Source organism: Palaemon carinicauda, chromosome 22, assembly GCF_036898095.1.
Source record: "Palaemon carinicauda isolate YSFRI2023 chromosome 22, ASM3689809v2, whole genome shotgun sequence".
In the NCBI taxonomy this organism is placed as follows: Eukaryota; Metazoa; Arthropoda; class Malacostraca; order Decapoda; family Palaemonidae; genus Palaemon; species Palaemon carinicauda.
The window spans coordinates 2,257,419-2,276,665 of NC_090746.1; the positions used below are offsets into that span (position 1 = coordinate 2,257,419).

At 35.5% G+C, this 19,247-nt stretch overlaps 2 protein-coding genes across 4 annotated transcripts in view; both read left to right on the forward strand.

The window, feature by feature from the left end:
- Window positions 1-8,527, forward strand: part of LOC137616747 (uncharacterized) — a 75,481-nt gene extending 66,954 nt beyond the window's left edge. Inside the window, exon 4 of the mRNA XM_068346748.1 lies at window positions 8,393-8,527. Within this exon, the coding sequence (XP_068202849.1) occupies window positions 8,393-8,527 (135 nt within the window). The remainder of the gene's footprint in view (window positions 1-8,392) is intronic.
- The window catches only part of LOC137616269 (cAMP-dependent protein kinase inhibitor alpha-like), a 600,285-nt gene that overhangs the window by 576,850 nt on the left and 4,188 nt on the right, over window positions 1-19,247 (forward strand). For 2 of the 3 annotated variants that reach the window (XM_068345889.1, XM_068345890.1), the window contains exons 3-4: window positions 8,593-8,768; window positions 10,296-10,355. In XM_068345889.1, the coding sequence (XP_068201990.1) occupies window positions 8,600-8,768; window positions 10,296-10,355 (229 nt within the window). In that variant the 5' untranslated portion in view covers window positions 8,593-8,599. The remainder of the gene's footprint in view (window positions 1-8,592; window positions 8,769-10,295; window positions 10,356-19,247) is intronic. The other variant, XM_068345891.1, reaches the window with a different exon arrangement.

Below are 19,247 nucleotides of genomic sequence, written 5' to 3' on the forward strand. Positions count from 1 at the left end.
TTTTCTCTTGTGTAACATAAGGAAAGGTCCATAATTATAGACCCCCAAAAATTGTATTTTCTTCTGATATGATTGAATAAATACCGATCAATCCGAAAAGGTAATAATGGTAGTGTCATCAGTGCACCTTACGCCGTGCATTCTAGGCATTACTTCAGCGTCTTAGCAGCATCCCCACGGCCGTGGCTGCTTTATCACTTTTGCTTTCTACTGTATCTCAGATGGCGCTTCCTTTCTTGCACTATATTGAATGACCTCTTAACGTGAGCTTCATGGTGTTCGTTCGTTTATCTCAGAACGCCTTGCCTATAGCAAGACACAGGCTCTTGGGCACTAGGGCAGCCCGTAAGAGAGAGGCTTCACTGAAGGGGTCAACCCCCCCCCCCCTCCACTTAAGACTCCCTGCTGAATTCTCTCCCTATTCCCAGCTCTATGACCCTAATTCATGAACCCAATAATTCCTGTCTTGTATCACTAAGATTTACCATAAAAAATTTTGTGTTGTGTCCTTCTGCTTTACCTGCGATTCTCCTTCATTTCATCCTTTCTTCTTTCTGAACAACCTCTCAACTTTAACTTCATATTGTTCTTGTAAATCACTAAAATGTGTCTGAAGTCTTGCCTTCTGACGCAGCTTCTCACTTCTCACTTTAAGGAGTGCACCTGGTTTTAAACAGGTTCCCCCATGCACACACTCCCGCAATGGACCGTTCCCCTGCTTCAGGCTCGCCGTAGGGCCCCCTTCATAACGAAGGCAAGGCAGTTGTCTACAAATCGAACAGGTACATAATTCTTGGAATAAAATGCTAATAGAGAGAGCAAGAGAGAGAGAGAGAGCGGTTGGAGCAAGGCCGTCGCGAATAATATTCGAGACAGCCATGATTGGACAGCGGTGTGTGATCTGTGGAGACATGCCATAAGTGGGGGAATCTGTTTCAAAGCAAAGGCATTTGTTGTATTATTCTGTGGCATGATTAATACATCCTTGTTTGTTTAGATTCATACCCTGGACTAAATCTTATGAAAACTCCTTATGATATGATTATGATTACGGTATTTTGATTTTGTCCCGTCTTGATAATTCTTGGCCTTTGTTAATTTTTACCTTCCATCATTGTTTTGAGAATAGCTGATGGGCCAACATCTTTTGGGACAAATTACATCCCATTCTCGCTCATCTCCTTTTCAGAGGGCCATGCTATTATATCATATCTTAGGACAGAAACTAGTAGGAGTAGCGTGTGATTTTTTACCTGTGATGTTTCCTTATAAGGTTTTCTTGCTATAAAATTCCATTTAAATTACTGTGTTATTATTATTATTATTATTATTATTATTATTATTATTATTATTATTATTAGCCAAGCTACAACCCTAGTTGGAAAAGCAAGATGCTATAAGCCCAAGGGCTCCAATAGGGAAAAATAGCCCAGTGAGGAAAGGAAATAAGGAAATAAATAAATGATGAGAATAGATTAACAATAAATCATTCTAAAAACAGTAACAACGTCAAAACAGATATGTCCTTTATAAACTATTAACAACGTCAAAAACAGATATGTCATATATAAACTATAAAAAGACTCATGTCAGCCTGGTCAACATGAAAACATTTGCTATCATTTGTTATCATTATTGTTACGATAAGCAAATAGTTCAAATGGATAATTTGAACAGATGCGTTTGCTTGTAGGTAACGTCCTTGCCTGGTGATCGTCAGACAGCGGATCAAGTCCCGATCAAACTCGTTAGTTCCTTTAGTCGCTGCAACCTCACCATCCTTGTGAGCTAAGGATGGGGAATCGGGGAACCCTATAGGTCTATCTGCTGGGCCATCAGCTGGTCCTAGCTTGGGTGGAGAGGGGCTTGGGCACTGATCATATGTATATAATATGGTCAGTCTTTAGTAGGACATTGTTTTGCATGATAGGGCAATGTCACTGTCCCTTGCTTCTGCCATTCATGAATGGCCTTTAAACCTTTAAAGTATTTTGATTTTAGTATTATATCAGGTTTTGCCTAATTATAGGAAACCATAATTTCTATTAACTATATATATATATATATATATATATATATATATCAATCACTCCCTCTTTTTGGGGGTCTATATATTAATAGCGACTTATTGTTACATTGAGAGGCAACATATAGTCACTCTTTGATGTTATAGAGGAGTTCCTATAGGTAGGAGAATGTACACGAAATTCCGTATCCAACGTCGTCTATGATTAGGCCCTGGAAATTCCTCTGGCGGCTTGTCAGCGAACTTGTTTGCTTGTTCCTCTTGTCTTTCGATAACAGAGTGAGAACATTGCTCTTTTCAGATTGAGATCAATAGTTCAATAAAGCTGTATGTGAGTCGTTGATGTATCTCGTTTGAGCTAATCGTTTTCGACGTCTCTCTAGATTAGAGATTCTAACATCCTTTGAAAGTAAATATTTAATGTCGTTTTCTTCTTCAATCTACCCTGGGCTACGCAACAAATGTCACACGTCCCATTTGTCTTATTTTTATATATAAACAGGAACACAAATGCATATTTATTTCTATTCATTGGCTAGTCTTTATTTGTTATCCAGGGAAAATACTGCTTTTTCAATGACGTGAGAAGAAAAAATCTACAGAAAGGGAGTAAAACAATTTACCTACTTAACAAACCCCAGGTTTAATTTACTTGTACGACTCAACACATTCAAAAGCGTTTAAATCTGTAAACCTAAAATTAGAAAAAAAAAAAATTCTTTCCTTAAGCAGCCAAAAATCTAAATCAATATAATGCCAATACTGAAAATGCTTCGGAAAAATATCTTCTATGAAATTGGTTGTGACTTGAAACTTTATAGAAAATGTCGATTTGGTTTCGTGGGTAAGACTTTTTACGAGGTATTCAGAAATACGATTCTTTATATGCATACAATAGAGAGAGAGAGAGAGAGAGAGAGAGAGAGAGAGAGAGATGGGCGGGTTCTTGCTAATCATTACCTTTGACAACGAAGTTGGAAGGAGGTTGTGTTTGTTATGTTCTACTTTCGCAACTGTTTGTTTTTTAACAACTTCCTGGTCACAATTTTACTCCTGAAGTAATGAAACTTTCAGAGATTAATTGTTATGTCGAGACGTGGAAGTAATTCCATTTTGATAGTCCTAGGTCAAAGGTCAAGATTGACCGAATTAACCCTAACCTTAACCTCGAGCTCGCATATGGTTGTCACACAGACTTTAAATACGCCTACGGTGTAAATTGATGCTGGAAAGGGCAAGCTGGTTTAAAGAAAAAAGCTGCCATGGCGGGGGTCTGCACTCTCAGCGTGTTTTTGTAGTTTTATTTGTATACATGCTTATTCGATTGCATAGCATTTAACCAACGTGATGCACAAGCCACTAGAAGAATTGGGAGACCCGGGCCTACGTGGCTGAGGACTATGAAGCGTGAAGTAGATGATGTTGAATGGAGAAGTATTGAATTAAAAGCTCAAGATAGAGACGACTGGCGAAATCTAACCGAGGCCCTTTGCAGCAATAGGCGTAGGAGGAGATGATGATGATGATGTTGCAATAGGTCTTATGAACCATATCGGGATGAGTAGCTTGAAAGAATGGTTTTGTGATTTTTTTACGGTATTATTTTTTATAGTAATAATAATGGTAATGATGATAATAATAATATTAGTTAAGTCGCTGATGTATAACACAGTTGTAGTGGAGTGCGTCTTCATGTTTCCAAGGGTAACGGACGGCATTTTTTCACAAAGGTGTAATATTTTCCCTTCGATAAAATATCTTTACGTAGAACTCATGAATTTGATGTGAAAAGTTGTTTCCAAGTTTTCTTCGCTTAACCTAAATAATATATGCTCTCTCTCTCTCTCTCTCTCTCTCTCTCTCTCTCTCTCTCTCTCTCTCTCTCTCTCTCTCTCTCTCTCTCTCTCTCTCTCTATATATATATATATATATATACTGTATATATATATATATATATATATATGCATATATATATGTATAAATATATGTGTGTATATATATATTTATATATATATATATATATATATATATATATATATATATATATATACTGTATATATATTAGTGTTTCTAAACAAAAGTCATTTATAGGTCAAGAAACAAATTTATATAGCTGCTATTCTTTTATATTGATATTCGATAAACTTTTACACTACTGCGCCTCGATAAATTTTCCTTAATGAAAAAAATAATTTTCATTTCAGCCTTTCAAAAATCATTCATATCCTTTGTTTTCATATCATAAATGCCTGAAAGAGTACCTTATTTCCTCATTATTTATAGAAGGTCATTGAGAAAAGTCTTTTTTGCAGAAGTTATAAAACTAAATTTTTTAAAGTCCCAAGACTCTGCCCTCAGCGTTCCATCACAAAGATGAGCTTCTCAGTATGATACGATTGCTGGCGCTCTAAAGGTTTAAAGGCCGCTCATGAATGGCAGAGGCAAGGGACAGTGACAATGCCCTTTCGAGCGGGACAATGCCCCAGACGCCTAGAGACTGACCTTATAGTCTATACATATGATCAGAGCCCAAACCCCTCTCCACCCAAGCTAGGACCAAGGAGGGCCAGGCAATGGCTGCCGACGACTCGGCAGATAGGCCTATACGCTCCGCCAAACTCCTCCATCCCTAGCTCACAAAGATGGTGAGGTTACAGCGACCAAAGGAACTAACGAGTTTGAGCGGGACTCGACCCCCAGTCAGGCGTTCACCAGTCAAGGACGTTACCACATCGGCCACCACAAGAATGTAAGATCGGGAAATATGTTGGAGCCACCAAGAGACTGCTCAAAGTGATTATCGACTCACTTTTTGGAATCAGTCATTGACGACAGAATGCACTTTGAGAAGCAAAGAATTTTCCAATAGCCTATACGAGAACATTGCAATGCTGTCAATGCAAAACTTCGTTCTCCTATGACAATTTTGATATTGTTGCCCAATCACCAAAGGACTCTCTCTCTCTCTCTCTCTCTCTCTCTCTCTCTCTCTCTCTCTCTCTCTCTCTCTCTCTCTCTCTCTCTCTCTCTCTCTCTCTCTCTCAATTAAAAAGCTTATTCCTTCGCTTAGCAACTACGCCTCCTTCACTGTTTAGTAGATAGCATTAGTTGGCGTTCTCCTTCACTTAAAAATGCACGTCATTCAGTTATTTTTTTTGTGTTCTTAGAGTTAGATGTTATTCTTTCATCTTTCAAATGCTTTGATATTCAATCTTGATGCTTTATTACTCTTATGATTTTTTACATTTGTACGTTTATAAAAATTTTACTGAGACAATTCGTAATATGTATATTTCGATATCGTACAACCCTGATAATGAAACGTAAAATGTCTCGAAAATTTGGCTGGATAGTAAACCAGTGGAATGCTAAGTTGCCTATATTTTTTACTGATCATGTTAAAACTTTGGCGTTCTAGATACTTTAAACTACCAGTGAATATATATATATATATATATATATATATATATATATATATATATATATATATATATATATATATGTGTGTGTGTGTGTGTGTGTGTGTGTGTGTGTGTAACCACAAAAGCAGTCGTTTCTATTCCACTGCTGGACGAAGGCCTCCTCAGACATGTCTTGTTCATATCTGGGGTATGAGCATTTTCATCACCATCGGATCTCTTATCTCCAACCACAGTTACACTGCCTCTTATCGTACGAATTTCCTTTCCCATTTCCAACTCCTGGGTGACGTCGAGCAGCACCTTTATCACCTCCTCTCTCTGACGTCACAATCTACGAACAAGTCAACTTTATATCTCTATGTCTTCCACCCAGAACTGCCAGCGCCCATGGTTCCCGCCAAGCACGCTATCTATCACCATATCAATATGACGGGAACTGCAGTATTTACCAGCTGCTAAACTCACATTCGCCAAAATGGAAGAAATGGACCTATGTCATTAGGCCTCAGGGCCATAGTTTTTGCCCCTTGTTATCGTCTTAAAGAAGATGGAATCCTACGTCCTTGTGAGAATTACAGGCATCTTGATATACAGACACACTCCCCAACATTGCTGACATCACCACCTACCCTCACAGTGCTAATTTATTTTTAACCCTCTACCACTACCTCCTGAAGGGGTATTATTAATTGCCCGTGAACGCAGAAGACATCCCCTTGACCACCACCATCACCCCTTCGGCACATATACTTTCAATTATTCCTGCTTTGACTTTCGTAATGCAGGGGCCTTATTTCAATGACTCATGGATGGTATCTTGGGGGATCTCCCCTTCTGCGCATGTTGCATAGATAACATACGGGTATTATTCCACTCAAAAGAGGACCATTTACAGTACCTACGCATGATCCTCGACCACCTGGAGTAGAACGGTCTTATAATCAGGTACAGAAAACGTACCATTGGTTTCAAGTGAAGAAAGTGGCATTCTTGGGTCATCGCGTCACTCCTGAGGGCGTTCAACCACTTCCTGAGAATGTATTACCAGTATAAAAGTTCCCCACATCCTCGACTGTCAAACAAGTGATAATATTCCAAGGCATGGTGAACTATTACCACTGGTTCTTGCAAGCCATCACCGTTCCTCTTGCTTCCTCTGTGACTCCTTCAAGGGCAAGCCAAAAAACCTGAAGTGCTCTTCAGGTGGCAGCCTACATCAGACCATTTCTGAATGCAACTTTACCATTCAACACATCTCTGGTAAACTGAATCCCGTGACTGACATTTTTTCCAGAAACATATTGGCTGTCATCCAATTGAAAATAGATTAGAAGGCCTTAGCAGAAGCCCAATGAAACGACTCCAGGTACCAAACCTGCAGGACATCCTTCATGTCTCTCCATTGAGAAAACATCACCCTCGATGACTCCAATGCCACCCTCCTCTGGGGACGTCAGTAACAGTGAGCCACACCCTTGGATACATGCCTCCATGCACCAAAAGTGTTTCAATTGACTTCACAGCTACTAAAGTCGAAGTTCGCATGGCATGGCATCACTAAAGATGCCAAGGATTGGGTCTGCACTTATATTTCATGTCAAACTTCAAACTTGCATTGACACACGGGTTCAGGTGGGGCCACTTTTCATCTACCTCAGCATCATTTTGCCCATATTCACATTGATGTGGTTGGCCCCCTACCAACAACACGAGGATACCTTTATCTTTTCACAGTCGTCAATCGCTCCACTCACTGGTCTGGATGGCCACCTCCATGCAAGATGCAACATCCACCTCATGTACTGCAGCCTCCTTGATGGTTAGCAAGATTTGCCATCTCGGAGCACATTACCTCTAACAAGGGGACAAATTGTGGAAATCATTAGGGTATCATCTCGTTGGCTGTGGGAATAGTGGAACGTATCCATCATACCCTCAAAACAGCTTTGATGTCCCACTGCAACCATTCCTACTGGTTTTTACAACTTCCCTGGGCACTCCTCTGACTGAGGGTCCCTCTTAATGACACCATGGATGTCTCAGCAACAGAAATCGTATATGGTGACCTGCTAGTCATCCCTGCGGAATCTTTCCTGTTCGCTGCCACTTCCAATGATGCCATGGATGTCTCAACGACAAGAATGGTATATGGTGATCTGTGGAATTTTTTCCATTCATCACCTCGACTAGCCCCTACGTCACGTTGTGGAGGAAGTCTACCTCCCTGCCGTCAGACTTACAAGCCCCAGCAAAGTAGCACATACAGAAAGATCTACATACCACAACACACGTCTTCATGCCCACTGATGCTTACAAGCCACTGCTTACACCCCCATATACAGGCACATTCCTGGCCATCCGTCGTACTCTGAAAGCTTTCCTCCTCAACATTCGTGGAAAAAGGATTGGGTCACCATTAACCACCTAAAACCTGCGTATCTGATGCAAGATGACCCGCCAACTGTACGACTCTCTTGGGGAGGTCATCCTCTTTCACATATGACTGCTCACTGAGCTATTTTCCCTTTTGGAGCCCCTGGGCTTATAGCATCCCGCTTTCCAACTAGGGTTGTAGCTTAGCAAGTAATAATAATAATAATAATAATAATAATAATAATACGCATGGAGCAAGTAATGTCCATACTAATAAAGAAGTACAGTATGCCCCCTATCTACATCTTCTTCTACACTACAACCGTCATTGAACTCCATGTCAAAAAACCATTCAATGTAATAAGCTAATTTCAACTATTGTCATTCATTTATTATATTGTCGATTTCTAAGCCAATGTCAACCTTACTGACAAAGAACGTTAAATATACATATACAGTTATCACCCTTATGTGATCCTGTAAGGTCCTATGAATACCTGTGCTGTTTCTAAATAAAGTTAGTTGTTTGGGGCCTGTATTCGTATTAATTCTTCCTTCACTTTCCTCACAGAGTCTTAAATCTGGACTGTGTAACATGTTCCCAGAATTGAATCCATATGTGGTGTTGCATATGAAAATTGCAACAAATTTAAGAAAGTTGCTATTATTTTGGAGACATAACTTCATAAATATAAGCCATGGCTAATAGAGCCTAGCAAAGAGATCCTCTTGTTTTGATCTGTGAATTATTAGTTGTCATTTTGTTTTCAGGAGTAGGATGCTGTGTGTGATGGAGGGGTCACAAGATGGTCAGCCGGATGCTACAACGGAGTTCATCGCCACAGGCCGCACAGGGCGAAGGAACGCCATGCCAGACATTCTCCACTCCCACGCCGCCACCTCCACAGGGGATCTGCCGGAGGCCCTCGCCAAACTCTCTTGCTCAGGTAAATGTCTTACGAAAGAAATTATGATGATGATTGTAAAGAATCAGTGGCAACCATTACAGTAGTCGTAGTAGTACCTTATAAAAGTATATCTTTGCTCAGACAGCATCTATAACGTTTACAACACTTCCAGAATTCTAAAATGACTACAAGATCTTTGCTTAGATAGCATCTATAAGGTTTATAACGCTTCCAGACGTCTAGAATTACTATTAGATCATTGTTCAGACAGCATATATAACGTTTACGCTTCCAGAAGTCTTAAAATCACTACCGGATCTTTTACCTTTTCGTCACGTTCTCTTATTTTCAATACAGTAATATTTACTTTTGTTGAAATTCATCAGAATTAGTTCTGAATAAGAAAAATAGAATTATAACACAAAATTCATTTTTATTCGATTTGTATTATTACAGTTAAATGTATTAACATTAGATAATTTGAAAATGGAGCCATGAAATTCTCATTATAAACTCTTACGGGAAATCATTACACTAATAGGTAGCAAATGTTGCTTCCAATATTGCATCAATTGCTGATCTGGTTTCACTGTAGCATGAAGTATTTGGATGAATTTTAGTAAGTTTTCTGTCAGTTTCTATAAACATGTTAATATGTTTTTCTAATTATATATGACCTGTTGGTGATATTTTTCTAATTGTATATGACCTGTTGGTAATATTATTTTTCTAATTATATATGACCTTTTGGTAATATTTTTTTCTAATTATATATGACCTCTTGGTAATATTATTTTTCTAATTATATATGACCTTTTGGTAATATTTTTTTCTAATTATATATGACCTGTTGGTGATATTTTTCTAATTGTATATGACCTGTTGGTAATATTATTTTTCTAATTATATATGACCTTTTGGTAATATTTTTTTCTAATTATATATGACCTCTTGGTAATATTTTTTTCTAATTATATATGACCTGTTGGTAATATTATTTTTCTAATTATATATGACCTTTTGGTAATATTTTTTTCTAATTATATATGACCTCTTGGTAATATTATTTTTCTAATTATATATGACCTTTTGGTAATATTTTTTTCTAATTATATATGACCTCTTGGTAATATTATTTTTCTAATGACCTGTTGGTAATATTTTTTTCTAATTATATATGACCTGTTGGTAATATTATTTTTCTAATTATATATGACCTTTTGGTAATATTTTTTTCTAATTATATATGACCTTTTGGTAATATTTTTTTCTAATTATATATGACCTGTTGGTAATATTATTTTTCTAATTATATATGACCTTTTGGTAATATTTTTTTCTAATTATATATGACCTCTTGGTAATATTTTTTTCTAATTATATATGACCTGTTGGTAATATTATTTTTCTAATCATATATGACCTTTTGGTAATATTTTTTTCTAATTATATATGACCTGTTGGTAATATTATTTTTCTAATTATATATGACCTGTTGGTAATATTTATTTTGGGTGATATTTTTAATGAATTGGTTAATATTTTCACGAAAACCATTTATTCCAGGCAACATAAATCAACATTTTCCCGTTGGTGCAGCTGGAGGGTTTAGAAGTCAGATGCTTGGTGGGTGTTCTCAGTCCTTGCTTTTGACATTTCAAGTTTATTCGCTTAACAAGTTATTAATTTTAGCAACTAACCTTATTACTGGACAGCCTCAGCTCTACGCTTACCCCTAAGGAAATCATCTCCCTATTTTGCGCTTTTTTCTTTTGATTTGTGATGAAAGATAAAAGTATGTGAAAAAGTCAACTGTATTTTGATTAGATAATTAGAAATTCAACTAAGCACCTTGAATTGCAAAACGGATGCACATTCAGCCAGGCTATGCAGAATGGTTTGAAGGATAAGGTGTACAGCTAAGCTTTGGTTTCTAGACAAGAAATGACTAATATACAATCAATGGAAAATGGGCCCTTACTGGCTAGCCTTTACCTGCGTAGATTTTCTCATTATGGTTTTCACTAACGCCTATAGTAACTTTTTTTCAGTACCTCTCATCACCTTATCTTTATTATTATTATTATTATTATTATTATTACTAGCCAAGGTACAACCCTAGTTTTAAAAGCAAGATGCTATAAGCCACCCAAAAATAAGTCTTGAATCTTGCGGTTTCCATTAACGCCTATATTACCTTTTTTTTCAGTACCTCTCATCACCTTACCTTTATTATTATTATTATTATTATTATTACTAGCCAAGCTACAACCCTAGTTTTAAAAGCAAGATGCTATAAGCCCAAGGGCACCAACAGGGGAAAATAGCCCAGTGAGGAAAGGAAATAAGGAAATAAATAAATGATGAGAACAAGTTAACAATTAATCATTCTAAAAACAGTTACAACGTCAAAACATATATGCCCTATATAAACTATTAACCTTTCAACAATTCGAAATGTATATCTATTTACCGACCTTTATATCAGTATATAATGAAAAAAAAGATGAAATGTATTTTTAAAATGATAATGGTAAGTTCCCAGTTAAATCGGAATGATTTTATGTTGAACAGGTTGACATAAGTCTTTTTATAGTTTATATATCAAATATCTGTTTTAATGTTGTTAATGTTTTTTTAAATATTTCATTTCAATTGTTCATTATTTCTTATGTCGTTTATTTATTTCCTTATTTCCTTTCCTCACTGGGCTATTTTTCCCTGTTGGAGCCCTTTGGCTCATAGCATCCTGCTTTTCCAACTAGGGTTGTAGCTTAGCTAGTATTAATAATAATAATGATAATAATAATAATAATAATAACTGTGAGGCTGAGTGACTATATATTACTTGGAATTTTCTCTATAATTAATATCAAAGTCTAATACTAATGGGATGATGTATATCTTCTTAGAAGAACATTACAAGTTTCAGGATTATCCCTTTTATAAAAAGTATAATTCACCTTGCAAGGAATGCAAGGTGGCTTGAAACTGAAAATTTTTACTAAAATTGGTTTATTGGAAATTAAGAATATAGAAATGCTGCGTCTTTTATAGTATCAACTGTAGACAGGCACTAAAAAACGGATTTTGAGACATTGATAAACATAAAACTATGAAATAAGTCATGAAAATGTTGTATTGCCCTCTGATTAAACTAACATAACTTATGTTTTCGATTAAAAGCCTCGTCCCACGTTCTTTCCAAGTAATATTTTCCGAAAATTTATTATTATTATTATTATTATTATTATTATTATTATTATTATTTTTATTATTATTATTAATAATAATAATTATTATTATTATTATTATTATTATTATTATTATTATTATTATTATTATTACTTGTTAAGCTACAACCCTACTTGGAAAAACGGGATTCTATAAGCCCAAGGGCTCCAACAAGGAAAAATAGCCCATTGAGGAAAGGAAATCAACTACGTGGCAAGTTTAAGAACAATGACAACATTAAATTAGATCTTTCATATATAAACTATAAAAACTTCTAAATAACAAGGGAAAGAGAAATAAGATAGAATAGTATGCCCAAGTGTCCCCTCAAGCAAGAGAACTCTACCTCGAGACAGTGGAAGACCACGATACAGAGGCTAGAGCACTTCCCAAGACTAGAGAAAATGGTTTGATTTTGGAGTTTGTTCTCCTAGAAGAGCTGTTTACCATAGCTAGAGAGTCTCTTTTACCCTTACCAAGAGGAAAGTAGCTACTGAACAATTACATTGCAGTAGTTAACCCCTTGAGCAAAGGAGAATTTTTTGGTAATCTTAGTGTAGTCAGGTGTATGAAGACAGAGGAGAATGCGAAATGAATAGCCCAGACTATTCGGTATATGTGTAGCCAAAAGAAAAATGAGCCGTAACCAGAGAGAGGAATCCAATGTAGTACTGTCTGGCTACTCATTGGACTCGGTAAAACTCTAGCAGTGGTATCTCGACGGATGGCTGGTACCCTGGCCAACCTACTACCTATAAACTAGAAATTGGCCTGACCTAAACCATCTGAGGTTGTTGTGTATTAGGTTACTGTGCTCCGTGATCTAGTCGAGTAGTTTTGTTCCCTGACCCATTAATTTGCTGAGATTTAAATTTTAGGGGCAAAGTTAGAAGAGTTTTCCAATATGAAAATAATGCTCACCACCTTTACCTGTTCAGAACATGTTTAATGACATGCAAGGAACGTTTATTTGGTGGATACAACTTCCGGTTATATTTTTCATTGTAGTATGATAAAAATAACAATTATTTCATAGAAAATGAGACATAGAACAGGTTATTTCTGTGGTCGTTTATAATAAGATGTTTTATTTTAGTTGTTTGAGCTAAATTCAAGTTATGATATACTCTCAAATCTCTAGACATTTTACTTTATTATATCTACTTGCTGGTTGTGTCCATTCAACGTCCTTCCCACATTACATCGCAGCATTTCATGAAATGGAGAAGGGATATTTTTTATGAAGCCCTCGTCTTTATGGAGTAGTTAACCTATTCTCTGTGGGTATAACTCAAAAAACCCTGATTTTCGGAAATAAAAACAGCAATTTTGATCCTGAATCTGAAAATATCAGTGTATATTGATTGCATTGTCTATTTTCTTCTCATTTGAATAGATTTTAATAATTAAATCAAATTCAAGTTGAAGTAGACATGAATTGAACAGCATATGTTGCATTGCCTATCTCCTTTGCATTTGAATAATTTTCAATATTCAAATCAGATTTGAGTTGAACATAGTCTTCAGCTGTGTAGTTAAGGAAAAAACTTTTAAATGCGTTTCTCTTTGAGAAGCAGTGTAGTAAATTTTCTGAAATTATCGTCAGATTTTCATCAAAACGCTGTTGCTAGATAATGAAAGGGTAGGGATTATAAAACATTCTTGGAAATCTAGAGAGATGTTTAATAACAAAAGATGTATTCTGAAGAAGCACTCAGAATTGTACTGGTATTATTATTATTATTATTATTATTATTATTATTATTATTATTATTATTATTATTATTATTATTATTACTTACTAAGCTACAACCCCAGTTGGAAAAGCAGGATGCTATAAGCCTAAGGGCTCCAACAGAGAAAATAGATCAGTGAGGAAATGAAATAAGGAAATGAATTCCAAGAGAAATATTGGGGCAATAAAAAATATATTAAGAACAGTAACATTAAAATAGATCTTCAATTTATAGAGATCTTACATTTATAGCCTATAAAAACTTTAAAAAAAAACAAGAGGAAGAGAAATAAGATAGAAAAATGTGCCTGAGTGTACCCTCAAGGGACCTTGTACAAGGCCTCCTCAAAGTGTAACTATCAGGCAAACTTCTTCGAGTTCAGTTATGTGGAGAAGCATCATAACGATTAAACACCACCTCTGATATGAATAGAGTATCCTAAATAGAGAAAGGTAAAGGATTTTGTTAAAATGTTATGTTGTTTCTCGAAAGGTTAAGTTAACTTTAGTTCATTTTCATGATATCAGCAGAATTCAAATTATGTATACTAAAGATTTTGTTTTTAAAACCCAATGAAAAGTAATTTGGATTTTTTCCTTTGTCGCAGTATCCTTCATTTTGAAAAACTTGGGTAACATTTTGAAGTTTTAGAGAAAACTTTTCCAGTTATCCCCATTTATTTAGATCTCATTTTTAAAAATATTGATAGGTGAATCGAAATAACTTGTATTGTCAGTATTATAATTTTTTAATGTTAATCCAATACTGGCATGAAATTAAAATAATGTTAAATAAACAGGCTTGCAGTATTCTAAGTAAAAATTACAATTATAATTTTTTTTTGAATTAGGAAGATTTCAAAGATTGTGAAACGATTCAAAATTGAATTTCATACTGGCAAGTTTTCATCTTTTCTACTTTCAAGACTTCAAAAGTTTTCATCTTTTCTACTTTCAAGACTTCATTAAGTTTTCATCTTTTCTACTTTCAAGACTTCATTAAGTTTTCATCTTTTCTACTTTCAAGACTTCATAAAGTTTTCATCTTTTCTACTTTCGAGACTTCATAAAGTTTAAAATTGTAGATATAATACTCGCCACCTTTTGGGATCAACCAGCATTTTATTTATTTCTCAATGAATCCATCATATATAGTAATTGTGGCAAAGTGTATTAATGGAACTTTATTGTAACAAAGTTGTGCTAGTTTTTTCCAGTTTTATTGCTGAATAGCTTATGAAATGGCTCTGACTTGCTTAACTTTTATCTAATGCGTGTGCATGGATTTTGTTCTATTCTTAATTTGAGATTGCCTCCTTACTGATGAAATCTAGAGTTGCACTGTCAGCAGAATCTTGTAGCATTACTCACCGAATTATCTTTGAATAATCCGCACAGCTGCTCTTGTTTTTATTATAGTGAGAATATGAACTTCTGTAGTGTGTATTTATGTAGTTTTAAGGAATATGGGGTCAGAAAATATAGCAGAACCAATGGCTTTCTTCATAACTTAATTCCTCGTAAGGGAGGAAGTTCTGTGAATGCACCTCACGCAGTGCCATATAGGCATTACTTGAAGGTCATGTACCAACCGTGTGTCACACGATCGTACATAGTTCATTTTGTGCTTGTATCTTCGCTCTCCCCTCGCACTGAAAAAAACCTGAAAAAACCTGTTTTTCTCATCGGTAACGGTGTCTGTTTTTTAACATGAAAATTCTTGTTGCTTTGAGCTTTTGTATATAAAGGAGAGTGTTCTTTAATAAACTCACTCAGTTGCTTGCATCCTGTCTTTGAGTCACAACCTTCTCTCGGTCACATTGGTGACCCCGGAGTGACTCGCTCCTCCACCAATGTGACGGGCCGAGAGAAGGTTGTGACTCAAGGACAGGGTGCAAGCAACTGAGTGAGTTTATTAAAGACCACTCTACTTTATATACAAAAGCTCAAAGCAACAAGAATTTTCATGTTCAAAAACAGACACCGTTACCGATGAGAAAAACAGGTTTTTTCAGGTTCTTTTCAGTGCGAGGGGAGAGCGAAGATACAAGCACAAAATAAACTATGTACGATCATGTGACACACGGTTGGTACTGTCATTACAACGTCCTATCTGTCCCTAGCTGCACCCACTTGATTTCATTCTATTCTACCTCCATCCATGCTTTCTTCCCTTCATCTTGCTGCCCAACCTCTATTAATATTTATTTCATGGTGCATCTGCTGATTTTTCCCCCCAATTGCACCTTGCCCCCTCCCCACCCCTAGAAATCCATTCTTCTATTGTGCAGTTATAGTGTACTGCTTAATATGGTGAACTTTTTAGAACAGTTGTAACACAGTTGTAACCGGTAACAGTCTAATGGCTACAGAGAAGTCCGTAAGCAACATGAAAGAAATTACAGCCATAGTAATCGTTTAGTGAAAAAAAATGCCAGCATTGTCCGAGTTGGAATCGTTGATGTGTACTCTGGAAATACATTATGGCAATACTGTAAAATGATTCATTCAGGTGAAATGTGAAAGTCAATCATTTTTAATGGGGATAATATTATGTTAAAAATCTATTTCTTTGAAGAAATTATTCTGAGAGGATATTTTAATTAATTTTAGATGCAGTAATTTAGTTTCATGGTGTTTCAGGTGTCAAAATGTTAATTCCTCCATGATCAGACAAACCTCTTCAGATTCAGTTCTGCCAATAAGAATAGAAAATAAACTAAAAAAAAGAAATGACAATGGTGTTACAAACTGATATGACTGGTTAGGAAACCTTGTATTTTTTATTACTATCTTTGGGGTTTTTTTTTACTCTCTTTTAACGCTGAACCTTAGTTTACATGAGTCATTCTTGGCTATTAAAGGGATTTTGACGAAGGAAAAATCTATTTCTGGGCTCGACTTGTGTCGCTTCGTGAAATGCTCCTTATACCACCATTTCTAAGGCATAGTTATTGCTAAATATAACAGAGAAAAAAAGGATGCATGGAATGCCAGGAATAAACCCAGCTCGCTCACTCTAATGAGTGTCGGTATAGGAACTGGGGCGTAATAGAACAACGACCATAGGTCCCTCACCACTCCAGTTAGACCTCTCCTTCAACATCCCCGGGAACTACGAGGTGCCGATCTACACCCGACTGCTGCCCCCTACTACGACTATCCTCCCCTCACCCCTACCCCTCCCCACTTACCCTCCCAACCTAGTTTAAACTGTCCCGTTAGTGTGGGTTTAATAATGGGCTGTCATATTCCGTGAAGGTTTTGAGTTTCAGTCATAATTACACTATTTCGACAATTCTCTCTTTAACGTTAAGATTTTCTGAAAGTTAAACACTGGCTGACTGATTTTCGTTAACATTTGATGCGATATTGTTTTTTTTTTAATTTGGTAAATATTTACGCTTTACTTTATTCAGTCTTCTGTACTCCTAAACATTTTTTATTTTTGATTCCTTTGTGAATAATGGTTATGTATTTTACTGATACATCTTCAATGAGCTTCGAAAAAAAATACTTTTTTTTTTTTTCACTCGATCACAATCTGGGCTTATAAAATTTGTGGCCTAGACAGGATAGATGTACGTATGATACATGACAAAGAATTAACTCATATATATAAAAATATTTTGAAAAAAAAAAAGAATATGTGTATATATATGCTATATATATATATATATATATATATATATATATATATATATATATATATACATATATATATATAAAATAAAATTTAAAACAATATTCAGCCTACCAAATGAAATATATCAGCAGGAGAAATTTCAGTCATTAATTGAAAAAAATATGATCGAACTATGAAATTATTTTTTCTTTTTTTGGGGGGGTATAATTCATGAAATGTTTAGTGACATTTCAGGTTCTATTCAGGTTTTGTTGATATAATGTGAAAATATAAAGCGAGGAATTCAAGTATTAACTAGAAAAATGTATATGCAATTCTTTTTTCTAAAAACTTTAAAGTTTAAACAAATTAAAGTAATGAATTTGAATTAATGATTATTTTGCTCTTGAAAACTGTAAGTGCCTAATTTTGGTCGAAGTTATATTAACAATTATTTTTATATTGATAATGATTATTCATTATTTATGCTGTTTTCCTTGAGTTTACATCTAAGAGAAATTATATTTCTTTCATATAACGTGTCACATTAAGTGTTTATGAATTTTACTTGAATCCTGGAACTTTCAGTAAAGTACGTTATTTTACAATTTTAAGAAATAACACAATAATATATAATAATATAAAAAGTACTTCTAATTCATTAAGGCAGGTCCAAAATATTGGCATGCATGTACAGAAAGATATGATACTTGATGTGCATATTAAAGTATATCTGAAATCCTCAAGTCCTCAAAAATGTCACGTAGCTTCAGACAAACATGATCAGATTGATGAGGAATTTTGAAAAAAAAAAAAAATTACACTGAGATTACAAAGATTTAGAACTACTGTGCTTCAGTGGTAATATTACCTCCCCCCCCCCCTTCCCTGACGCCTGACTTAAGCAAAAACTGAGAAATATGAATGAACATCGGGAAAAACATAGATAAGAATAGATAATTGTATGAAATGATGGTTGTTTTAAACATGAAATGAAGACAATGTCAGATGGTTTGAGGGAATGGTGGACTCCTTTAGGGATAGATATCCCCTACCTAAGAATAGTATGCGTTCTAAAAGTGGGTTGTTAAGTTGAAAGGTTCACTAAAAGTTGAAATTAAAGTTGCGGGTTTTAGGTCTCCACTCAGACGATCTACATCATTCTGCTCGGGCGACCATAAGCCAGCAGAGACTATCACTAGCCCCCTCTAACCTCCTCCCCAGGTGCCACCCTGGGGAATACCCCCCCCCCCCCCCCTCCCCGTAGAAGGTCTCACACTATCCGCGTCCTAGCGAGGACGCGAACTCGGGACCTCTGAAACAGAAGCTCGCGACGCTACCAACCTAGCTAGCAACAAAGTTAGCCAAAACATTCCCTTCACAATCCCCCCCCCCACCCCCTGCCTCCATTATATTAAATCATTTGATCTTGTTAATGCTAATAAGCTAGTCTATGCATGTATCAAAAATTCATACAATATAAAAATGTTTTTAGAAATAAAATCATCTGGTTTTTATATTTTAACTTATTTCAATCATTTTACATTTGGTTCTTAGTTGTAGACGTTCTTGAGATGAAAGTTCCTTTGCAGGAAAGTAAATAAGTTGCAGTAAGACAATAGTTAGTTTTATAAGAATGCCAGAACACCCAAATGCTACCAGTAAACAGAAAAACATGAATTTTCTGTAAGAACTCCAGCTACAGTAGATAGACTATCAAATATAGAAAGGAAGATGGGATAATTGCTTTGCAATGAATTTAGTGTTAAAATTTGTTAGAGAGCTATATTATGATGATGCTAAATAGATTTTAGCAGTTATGAATATTTGCCATTTATGCAGGACCTAAAACTATTCTCTATTTTGCTCTACACGGTTAATCATTTAAGACTGATTAACAAATTATAACTTTTGTGACTAGTGC